This window comes from Callorhinus ursinus, unplaced genomic scaffold, assembly GCF_003265705.2.
Source record: "Callorhinus ursinus isolate GAN/ISIS: 27379988/994484 unplaced genomic scaffold, GSC_fseal_2.0 scaffold10, whole genome shotgun sequence".
Lineage (NCBI taxonomy): Eukaryota > Metazoa > Chordata > Mammalia > Carnivora > Otariidae > Callorhinus > Callorhinus ursinus.
This window is the reverse complement of record NW_027397072.1, coordinates 78,937,463-78,948,540: the sequence shown is the minus strand read 5'-3', so window position 1 is coordinate 78,948,540 and position 11,078 is coordinate 78,937,463. Positions and strand designations below refer to the sequence as shown.

The 11,078-nt window shown below is 38.6% G+C and overlaps 1 protein-coding gene across 1 annotated transcript; it reads left to right on the top strand.

Moving 5' to 3' along the window:
• Positions 1 to 252: 252 nt before the first annotated feature.
• On the top strand, positions 253 to 10,305 carry LYG2 (lysozyme g2). Its single transcript, XM_025868778.2, has 7 exons — positions 253 to 316; positions 673 to 778; positions 1,244 to 1,311; positions 6,325 to 6,465; positions 7,249 to 7,445; positions 8,452 to 8,590; positions 10,187 to 10,305. The coding sequence occupies exons 3-7, from the start codon at positions 1,269 to 1,271 to the stop codon at positions 10,303 to 10,305; spliced, it is 639 nt and encodes a 212-aa protein (XP_025724563.1). The 5' UTR covers positions 253 to 316; positions 673 to 778; positions 1,244 to 1,268.
• Positions 10,306 to 11,078: the final 773 nt, after the last annotated feature.

Genomic DNA, 11,078 nt, shown 5'->3' with positions numbered 1-11,078 from the left:
GCTGCTAGTATTTCCTGTTTATTTATCTTTTTAATGCTAATTATCTGTTTCTTGTTCTCAAATTTAGAAGTTGTTGACTTAGCTCAATTTTAGAGCCCCAGAAACTATCCTCCAAATATATGCCTCCGATATAACTTGGGGGTTCATTAGATTAATTAATTAATAGTGGTTAATAAATGCTTTGAAATCTTTTTATTAAAAGGGCCACCTAAGTACAAAGTGTTATTATAATCAGGTCTAATGAGGTCAGTGATTTAAAGAGAGGGTTTTGAACCATATATAAAGCTCCTCCAACGATCAGTGGTACAAGATGCAGGTAAGAAGAGGCAGGTGAATCTATAGGCTGCTGTTTAGAACCTCCCCCACAGGGTAGCTCAGTCAGTTAAGCGTCTGCCTTCAGCTCAGGTCATGATCCCAGGGTCCTGGGATCAAGTCCTGCATCAGGCTCCCTGCTCCATGGGAGCCTGCTTCTCCCTCTGCTTCTCTCTCTCTCTCTCTCTCTCTCTCTCCCTCTGTCTCTCATGAATAAATAAATAAAATATTAAAAAAAAAAAAGAATTTTAGAACCTCCCCCACAGCAGCAGAGCCACACTGAAGTTTGCTTGGATTGAAGCCAGGTAATCATAGATCTACCAACTAATGGATTCTCAAATTGTTTAACTTGTCTTTTAGGACAAAGGCCACTGCTTTGTTAAAGGCTGGCGTGCAGGGTAGTGCTGAAGACGGGGGACTTTCCTAAACCGAGAGGAGAGATTGGCTCTGCAAGTTCACAAACCAGGTTCGTGCTCACCTTCTTGTATCTTGTAGAACACTTAAGCTGTCTTTTGAATGAAACCAAAAATAGAATGTAGGGAGCACAGCAAACCTCTTCTGAGTCATGATCTCTAATGCTCCTCTCAGTGGCTTCTTTTGGTTTTCTAAGGAGACTACAGTCAAAGAATGGGAACAAAATTATGATACGAGCAAACTTGGAGACAGGATGGGAGTGTGTATGTTGGCCTAACATATTTAAGATATTTATAGGCTCATGTCAATATGAAATTGGATTAAAATGAGTTGGGAGATTATACTTAGGAAAGAGTGATCCAATGAACCATAGTACTGAGCCTATGAGAATAATATCTTGGAACTGGCAAAAAAGTATACTGGAAATTATTCTAAACTTTCTTTTAATTAAAACAAATTTCCTTCAGGAAACTTTCAAGTTTTAAAATTAACCAGTTTCTCTTTCAAATCATAATAGGTGCTGTAGGATAAGATTCACAACCATGCTATCCTCTATCCTGTTTTGGGGACTTATTGCCCTCATTGGTAAGTCATCGACTGACATTTAGCATCTTCTGCAGGGTGTCCACAAAAACATGTAGCATAGTCATGAATCAGAAAAAGCAATGATTACATGTAATGGAGGGGTGGGTTCTCCTTCTAATCAGCCTGGCCATCAATCAACTGCTTACATCTATAATTAACAGTGTATTCTGCTTGCCAAGCAGGTGAAGGCACTGTCAGTGGGAATTTATGGAACAGTGCCTTGGGAGGCAAGACATATGAAGATAAAATTATTAATACCAGGCAGTAAATAAGAGTTAAATGAATATAGACAGAAAAAGACATTAGTCTGGGAAGAGTTCAGGATAAGGAGTTCACATCTAGTCAGGATGTTGAGACCAGAAAGGCTTTCTGGGAGGATGTTATACTTGAAGAATGTTTGGTGTTATTTGATAGGAGAGGAAAAGAGTCTGCTGGATGGGTAGAATGCCTTTAGAGGCAGAAATGCATGAAAAGTGTTGGGAGTACAGTAAACAGATCAGTGAGACCAGAACAGAAGTGAGGATTTCTGAGGGGAAGGATAGAAAGGTAGGCTGGTGAGATGGTTAGGGACTTTGAATAAGAAAAGATTGAAAATTTGGCTTAGGAAAAATGAAAAGCAACTGTAAACAATGTTCAAGTTGCCTTTATGAATAGGGTGAAGATTGAGAAGAAAGTATTTCTGAAATGTTTAATTCTAAATTTGAAAAAGTGAAGCTACAGGAAAGTGATAATTTCCAATTATTTATGTGGTCAAAGGCAGGGGAACATAGTTTTAAATTTTTATTCCTTCTTTAATTTCCAGGTGGGAGCAGAGTTATATAGCCAGTGGACTAATTATGAGCTACCCTACTAGCTATGTTTAATTGAGAGGTGACTATAATTAAGAAGGGCCTGTGTGTTTATGATGTCAACACAAGTAAAGTCCATGGTCATATTCTAATCCCCTTAAAGCAAACTTAGGTATGCATGAGTCTGCTGGAAGTCTTGGTTAAAGTGCAGGTTCTCTGACCTTATACCTAAAGACTCTGATTCAACAGACCTAGTATGAGGAGCCCAGAAATAGGTATATTTAATAGGCATCCAGATCACTTTGATACCTGTGAGCATAGCAAAGGTTGGCTCTCCAGTAAAAAGAAATTGAAACTTTTGACATATGGACACTTGATCCAGATAACTTAGATTATTCCTTTACTTATCATCCATCCATCCATCCATCCAACCATCCATCCATTATCCATTCACGAATATTTATTGAATGTCCACTTTGTGCCAGGCATTGTTCTAAGTGCTGAGGAGGAGATAGCAAAGGGAAAAAAAATGTTCTAGTGAGAGGAATAGAAAAAAAGAGAGGAAGAAATAAAAGGAAGGAAGGAAGACATGTCAGGTGGTGATAGGTGATATAAATAAAATATAAGGTAATGGGTGATAAGGAATGAGGCATGAGTGTGTTGCTGTTTTAATGTAAGTAGAAAAAAAGACTCTTTAATAAGTTAATTAAAAATTGTTGTAGAATGTTTCAAACACATAAAATGGGGGAGGGAATAGGGTAATTAACTCCTGTGTACCGTTATCAAGCATCTATGGTTTTCAACACTTTGCTATTCTTATTTTATCTATCTCTCATGTCTGCATTTTTTGGGAGGAGGGGAGGTTAGAATATTGTAAAGCAACCCAAAAGATCAAAACATTTTACCTATAAACGTTTTAGAATGTGTCTAAAATGTATAAGGGCCAGCTCTGGCACAAGAAGATGTTCCTGGCTTACCTTAAACATTTCTTGCCCCAGACCAGGAATGAGACCTTTTTCTGAGGAGCACTGGTTCCTCTGAGTAATAGTATTTAGAGACCACAATATGAGTATCAGGGGCACTCCATTGCTATGGGGTGTTATTCCTTCCAGGTCTTTTCAGTGGAGAGAACTTAGAAAGTATATATTGTTAAAAAAAAAAAAAGAAAAATACTTATGCATTCATACTGATATTTCACATTATTTTTGAATACAAAGGATTTCTAAAAATCCTGACTCTTAACATTAACATGATACTCATTTATATATAATAGTTTCAAAATAACTATGGCACTATTACCAACCAACAGTGATCCTGTGCAAATAGTTTAAGATTTTCTTATGATTCTTTATGTTCATAGGATGTATTCCACTAGTGGTATATGCTTACATTGACTTGTTTTTAAGTAACTAGAAATAATTCTCTTCTATGTATTAATTAAGTTTTCAATTTGATATAAAGTTAATTTGTCTTTCACTTTTTAGGATTTTTTTAAATTATAAAAACATGTACATGGCTCCAAAATAAAAACTATAAAAAAGGTACATTTAGAGAAGTCTAGCCTCTATCCCTGTCACCTCTTCTTACCTTGCCCCATAACTAACAATTTTTATTAGTTTTTGGTTCATCCTTGTATTGTTTCTTTTGAATATATAAAGAAATCTCTCACACACACAAACACACACAATCATATTTTCTCCCTTTTTCAAACAAAGAATACAATTCCATAACTACTATTCTGTACCTGGAGATAATGTTATAGAATCATATAGAGTTCCTCCTTTTTGCAGCTGCATAGTAATCTGTTGTGTGGAAGTGGCTTAGCTTGCTCAGTCCCTGTGTGAATGACACTTGCATTGTTCTCAGATCTTTGCTGAAACAACAGCCTATTGCAAAATCTCCTTCCACAGCAATGTATAAGACTGCCTATGGCCCCACAGTCTCACTGTCAGAATACGTTGTCAAACTTTTGGATTCTTGCCAATTAAATAGGTAGAAAGTAGCGTCTCAGTGATGTTTTAATATGGCATTCTCTTTTGAATGTGGTTGAGCACCTTTTTATACATTTAAGGATTTTTTCTTTTTTTTGTTTATGAACTGTTTATTCATATCTTTTGCTGATAGGGTGGTGTTTGAACAGAGTTCTGAAGGCAGTGAGGCAGCAAATCATGTAGATACCTGGAGAAATAGCATTCTGTGCAAAAGGATCTGTAAATATAAAAGCCTTGAGCTAGGAACCTGCCTGAGATGTTGAAGGATAAGCAAGGAGAAGAATGTGACTGGAGAAGAGTGAGGACAGAGAAGAAGTCAGAAAGTGAGCAGAGGCCAAATCAGGTAGGGCTTGAAGGCCACAACAATGATTGGAAAGCCACTGGAAGGTTGATCCCATGATCCCATGCATGTTTCCACAAACCAATCTGGCTGCTGGGGGATAGATTGCAAGGGTGGAGGAAGGAGGTCAGCTAGGAGGCTGTTACAATAATCAAGATGAGCAATGGTGGTAGTTTGGACCCTGGTGGTAGCAGAGGTGGTGAAAAGTGGTCAGATTCTGGGTATATGTTGTCAGTCTGCACCCTCACTCCCAGCTTCTATGCTTCTATCTTACATATGATCTGTGTCCTGGAAATCCATCCATTCACTCATGTGTATTTCCTACACATATTGTAGGCACAAGATTCTATGCTGAGGGCCATGGAGAGTGCCAATGCCATGCTCTTTGCATCACATGGAAATCCATACTGCTTAGGGAAGCTTAATGGCTTTGCTGGTTTCTACTGGTTTTGTTATCTAAATAGGCTTTCTAAGTATTATGAATTTACTTGATAGTTTCATTGTCTGACTTTCTGATGCATTTACAATACCTTTTTTTTCTTTTGCGTGTTTGTAGTTGGGAAAGAGTAGATTGTGCCTGTATTTTTATTTGTTTTGATGAGTTTTGCTTTTTAAAAAAGTTAGTCTTTAGAGTTGCTTTGTTTTCCTTTTAAAATATATATTTATGAGGAATAGTTCCATTGCTTATGTGCCTAATTCTAAGAGAGTCTCTTTATACTATCAAGTTCATCAGAACTAGACCTATAGTGAATGGGGAAAATCCATCTCTCTATTAAAAAATACCATTTACAACACTAAGTGAAACAACATAGTTTTTAACATCAAGTGTTTTAACAAATATAATTTCTTATGACAAGTATTTGTAGTCTTAAGATATAAGTCAACAGTCCTAGGAACTATTAGAGCAAACTTTTCAACTTACACCAAAACTCTTTATCTCCTTTAGTAATAGACTTGGACAGTAAGTCACTTCATAATGACAAAATAAAAAATAAGAATAGGATTTAACTTAAGTTTTTATGGTAAGTTGAATTTTATTTCCAATTTTACTAATTATACTTAGAAATTCAACCTCACAGAAACATGATATAAAATGGATATTTTAAGTTAATGGTACCCTTCTTTTTTATCTTAAGTGGTATTGGTACCCTTCTTTCTTATTTTCTTTCTTTTTTTTTTTTTAAAGATGTTATTTATTTATTTGACAGAGAGAGTGGAAGAGCACAAGCAGGGGGAGAAGCAGAAGGAGAGGAAGAAGGAGGCCCCTTTCCGAGCAGGGAGCCTGATGCGGAACTCGATCCCAGGACCCTGGGATCATGACCTGAGCTGAAGGCAGATGCTTAACCATCTGAGCCACCCAGGCGCCCTTTCTTTCTTATTTTCTTAAACGAAGGCAATTTGTTAATCCAGATGTTTACATCCCCAGAAGTATTTGTGTCAGAAGTGTCTTAAAATTTCTCTCAAAGTTCCTGCTTAAAACTCTATTGGCAATTTTAATTCTGATCAAGATTGCAAGAAGTGTTTTTGAGACCTATAAAAATTGATTTTCATAATACTTTGTACAATGTTTAGAATTAAGTACTTCATTAAAAAATTCTCGGGGGCACCTGGCTGGCTCAGTCAGGAGAGCATGTGACTCTTGATCTCCAGGTCATGAGTTTAAGTCCCACATTGGGTGTGGAGACTACTTAAAAAAGTTTTTTTTTAAGGTTGGAGTAAAATGGGACGGGGGAATCTTCTGTTCCGTTTTGTCTGATGAGCTATCCAAAGGGTCTTAGGAGGGAATTGGGAAAGAGTAAGTCTATGGCTTCACCTTTGGTTTAGTAATGCTCATTATAGCAACTCGAGCAATATATCTCGCAGGCTTCAGGAGAATTGTAATTCTCTCCCCCAGGCACTTCTAGGGGCTCGTACCCTTTCACTCACTCAATGAACCCTCACCTGCATCCCCGCCTGTACCATGGCTGCTACGGTGACATCATGACCATGGAGACCTCTGGTGCCGCCTGTGATATAACCAGGTTGATGAACTGCGGTAAGTGAAAAGCAAAGCAAACATTTGGCTTTCCCCCTTTCATCATTTTCATATTATTTTTTAGGAAGCAGCTTAATTTTGAAAAGGTATAATTGCTGTTATAGCAATAAGATCAAAGTTAAAAATTAGAAGAAAAGCAGAATCCTGACCAGCTTAACAAATGACTTCTTTTAATTTCCCCCTATTCTTTCCAAACTTTATCCAAATGTGTTTATTTCTACATAATTAAATGATGGTTTACGTAAAATATTAAATTCTGCCTTTGTTTTTTGTTTGTTGTTGTATTTACTTCATGTTACAGCATGAGCATTTTAAGCGAGCCTCTTGCTCTTTGTACATTCTCTCTTTTGTAATCCTGTTCCAAAGTCTTCTTCATGTTATCCCAGCATTAGAATGTCAGCGCTGGAAGCAACTACAAGGTCAATCTAATCCTACCTCCCCAATTTATAGATCTGAAAACTGAGGCTCAGCAAGAAGAGACTTCTCATGGGCCTGGAGCTAGGTAGTAGCAGAACCAGACTCAAATTTAGGTTGGCTGACTTCTAGTCCAAGAGTCTTCCCAAGGCACCAATGTGGCAGGTAACAGAAGAACAAGAAAGAGAGTAGAAGTGGTACTGCCTGGGGTTGTGGACCTTTCTGGGTTTATGCAATTAGAGATTAAAAACAATGTCCTAGAATAGTTGTCCCAAGCTTTGGGCTGTGGTTGGGGGCTATGACTGACTTATTAAACTTTGGAAAAGGGTTCTCTTCTGGAGTAAACAGTTTTGTTTTCTATTGACTTAGGGATCCGTGGTTCTGAAATGTTTGCTGAGATGGATTTGAGGGCCTTAAAAACTTACCAGACCCTGATCAAAGAAGTTGGGCTGAGGTATTGTGTGGACCCTGCTCTCATCGCAGCTATCATCTCGAGAGAAAGCCATGGTGGAGCTGTCCTGCAAGATGGCTGGGACCACAGGGGACTTAAATTTGGCTTGATGCAGGTACTTGGCAAGAAACTTTCAGTCAGCCCCACTTCATCCTTCCTTATGGAAGCTCAACCCAAACTAGATGTCCATTGGTAGTATTTCCAGGCTTCAGAACACTGTGGAATTTCAGCATAATTTGTACTTCTGTATTTCTGTAACACATCTCTGGTATTTCTTTCCAGATTTATCAGTTTTTGGGTATCTTCAGAAAAAGTATTTTATGAGTTTTATAACTACAATTTGCAATTAATAATATGCAATGCACTTAAATTGAGAAAATCTTATAAAGGGCACTATTAGAAGTGTCCATTTGGGGCCCATAAAGTAGTGAATTTTATCCATGTAGATCAAAACACTATAATTAAGCTCTACTTGAACCAAATGGTTCTTTAGGCAAATTGGAGGAAGGGGATCCAAATTATCTGAATGTTTGTATCCAGTCATTATTTTAAATTGTCTGTAGAGACCCAAGCTTCAGACTGTCCCAATTAGAAACAATTTTTATTTTTGACTGCAAATGTCTAGCCATTGAATGCTAATTATTTGTTTTGAAACAACTTTTTCATAAATTTATTTACATTTGAGAGTTTAACAAAAACTATGCCACTTCCACATCTCCCAAATCATACTTTGTTTCTCTGACTCTCTTTTTTCTTCTTTTTTTTTTTTAAGATTTTATTTATTTATTTACAGAGAGAGACACAGCGAGAGAGGGAACACAAGCAGGGGGAGTGAGAGAGGGAGAAGCAGGCTTCCCGAGGAGCAGGGAGCCCGATGTGGGGCTCGATCCCAAGACCCTGGGATCATGACCTGAGCTGAAGGCAGACGCTTAAGGACTGAGCCACCTAGGCGCCCCTCTGACTCTCTTTTCTGTGAGAGAAAGTAGAATTAATTCTGTGAAGATAAAGTAAGGGGGCCAAGACCAGTGGCTGTACACTTGAGCACAAGGAAGAGAAATTGGGAAGAATAGAAAAATGTGTTGCTTCATCCAGATGCTGACATTATTATCTGATTTTTGTAGCTTAATAAAAAAATTCATCACCCTGTTGGTAACTGGGACAGCAAAGAACACCTTTTGCAGGCTGTTGGGATTCTAACAGACAAAATGAAGGCAATCCAGAAAAAATTCCCCACGTGGAGTGTGGCTCAACACCTCAAAGGTAGGCCATGTTTGTGGAGCTTTGTTTAAAAGATCAGCGAGTGAGACCCCTGAAGGCCAGATGTGCCCCGGGCCTCCCTGGGAGTGTTCCCATGGGGTCAGCAATGGGTCTGGAAGGAGCTGCCAAAAGGATGCACTAGGACTCTCTGAACCACTGAGTTACTTTGAGTGGTCTTGCTCCCCAACTTCCATTTCCCCTTCTGCCAAATGTTGGTGTTCTTATTATATCTCTCATTAGTTACTGAGCCACTGAGTGATGCCTTGAGAATTAATGCAAGAGTTTAAAAGAATGTTTGCCTTCCTCTGGTAGAATTTTCCCGATGCAAGAAACTTAATGACTTTCTTTGTTTGAACAAATGTTTACTCTGAACATTCTCAGCAACATCTGGGCTTTAGGTACCATATCCAAGTGGAGATCTCTGGTTGGCTGATCACAGACCTCCTCAAGTTCAGCATCTTCCAGACTGAATTAAGTCACTAGCCTCCCACCATAAACTTACTTTTTCTTCTGTTTTTCTGTCTCTTCTCTTTTTTTTGTCTCTGTGAAAGGCACCATATGTCTAGTCATTCCAGCCAGAAAACCAGATTGTTTTCTTAGGTTCTCTGGTTCCTTCTGTTTTCACATCCAACCACATCAAGGCCTATTAAGTCTACCTCTTATAGACCCATGGTGTGCATAATACCTTTCTCCTCCCACACTTTAACATCCTTAATTTAGAATAAACAATTTCTGTTTCTCTATTTCAAGGTCCCTGAAGTCAGGGATCATGACCAGGGGTCTTTTTCTCTATATATCAGAGCAAAGCACAGTCATGTTAAACACATAAATAACTATTGAAGATTAAAATTTTGGGGTAAAATACACATACACACTTGCATACACACACATATCCCTACAAAGAAATGATTATGTCTTGTGTACCATTGCATACCCTGCACTCAGTGTGGCACCCATCTGCCTGGCACATAGTAGGTGCATAAAAACATTTATTGAATGACTGAATGAGGGACTGAATAAATGAGTAAATTCTTTTTTAAATGAGTAAGTTATTTAATGACTGGGAGAATGCTATAAACATTATCCGACTGAAGATTTGCTGGGGATCAAGTTTTGCCAGGCCTGGACTACATAAGAGGCAAATATAGCTTTTGCAGCAAGAAAAACAAAAGTCTCTTAAAAGGAGAGAGAAGGAAAAAAATCTGGAATTTTCCCAGAGATTCTTGGGGTGGTTGAGCCTTTCAGGAGGGGAGGAAGGGGGAAGGAGAATCTGGGACTGTCTGCTTTGAAAAATTTGCCTGGAGGCTTACATCCTGGGAATGCTCATATCTTATTTCTTTTTTTATTTTTTTAAGATTTTATTTATTTATTTGACAGAGAAAGACACAGCAAAAAAGGGAATACAGGCAGGGGGAGTGGGAGAGGGAGAAGCAGGCTTCCTGTGGAGCAGGGAGCCCGATGCAGGCTCCATCCCAGGACCCTGGGATCATGACCTAAGCCAAAGGCAGATGCTTAATGACTGAGCCACCCAGGTGCCCTGCTCATATCTTATTTCTGCTGAAAGTTAATATTTCAGTCTGAACCTCTGTTTCATTTCAGGTGGTCTCTCGGCCTTTAAGTCAGGAATCGATGCCATTGTCACCCCAACGGACATAGACAAAGACTTGGTCAATGATCTTCTCGCCCGAGCTAAATTCTATAGAAGACATGGCTTCTAGGCAAAGCTCTGTGGGTGGGCCATGTTGGCAGGTGTTCAGATGGCCCCTCTTTGAGAGTTTGATATGGATGTGTTGTACTCAACACAAAGAAATGGTTGCAATTATGACAGAAAATTCAGTTTCTTAATGCAAATAAGCATCCAAAAAAAGAAAAGAAAGAAAGAAAAAGAAAAGGAAACCCACCCAGTTCATAATATGATTCCCATAAAATGTTCACAGACATATATGCACAATTATTTTGTAGTACATGTGAATATCATGGTAAGTGACATCTATATATATTTCAGTGAGGCCCTATTTCATTCCATGATTTCAATGCCTGCTGACCCCTGTTTTACCAGAATTGTTAACAAGAGAGCCTGGCCTGAGCCTTTGTCCTTTTCCAAGTATTTGTCCAAGCCACTAGGGCTTTGATTGTGAGATATCCTTAACTCATAAGCCAGTCAACCTGTGGGATGATGGAGAAACTAGGGATGGAATTCTAGCTTCACAAGTAACTGAGAGTTGACTGTGGTGAAGCTGATCTTCTGAAAGTACTATATGCCATGTCCCTGGCTCACACCAACCTTCTGTGTCTTCTTCCTCTTGTTTGCTGAAGATCCAAGGACTGGCTTCTTCTATTTTCAGGAATTTCTGCCACATACTTGTTCAAGAAGTCCACTCCCCACAAAACGTGACTGAAGATAAGCATATAGGACCTGAATGAGTTATGGTTCTTTAACTGCAAGCAAAAGTAACCAATTCTGGAAAATTTAAGGAATAAAAGGCAGTTA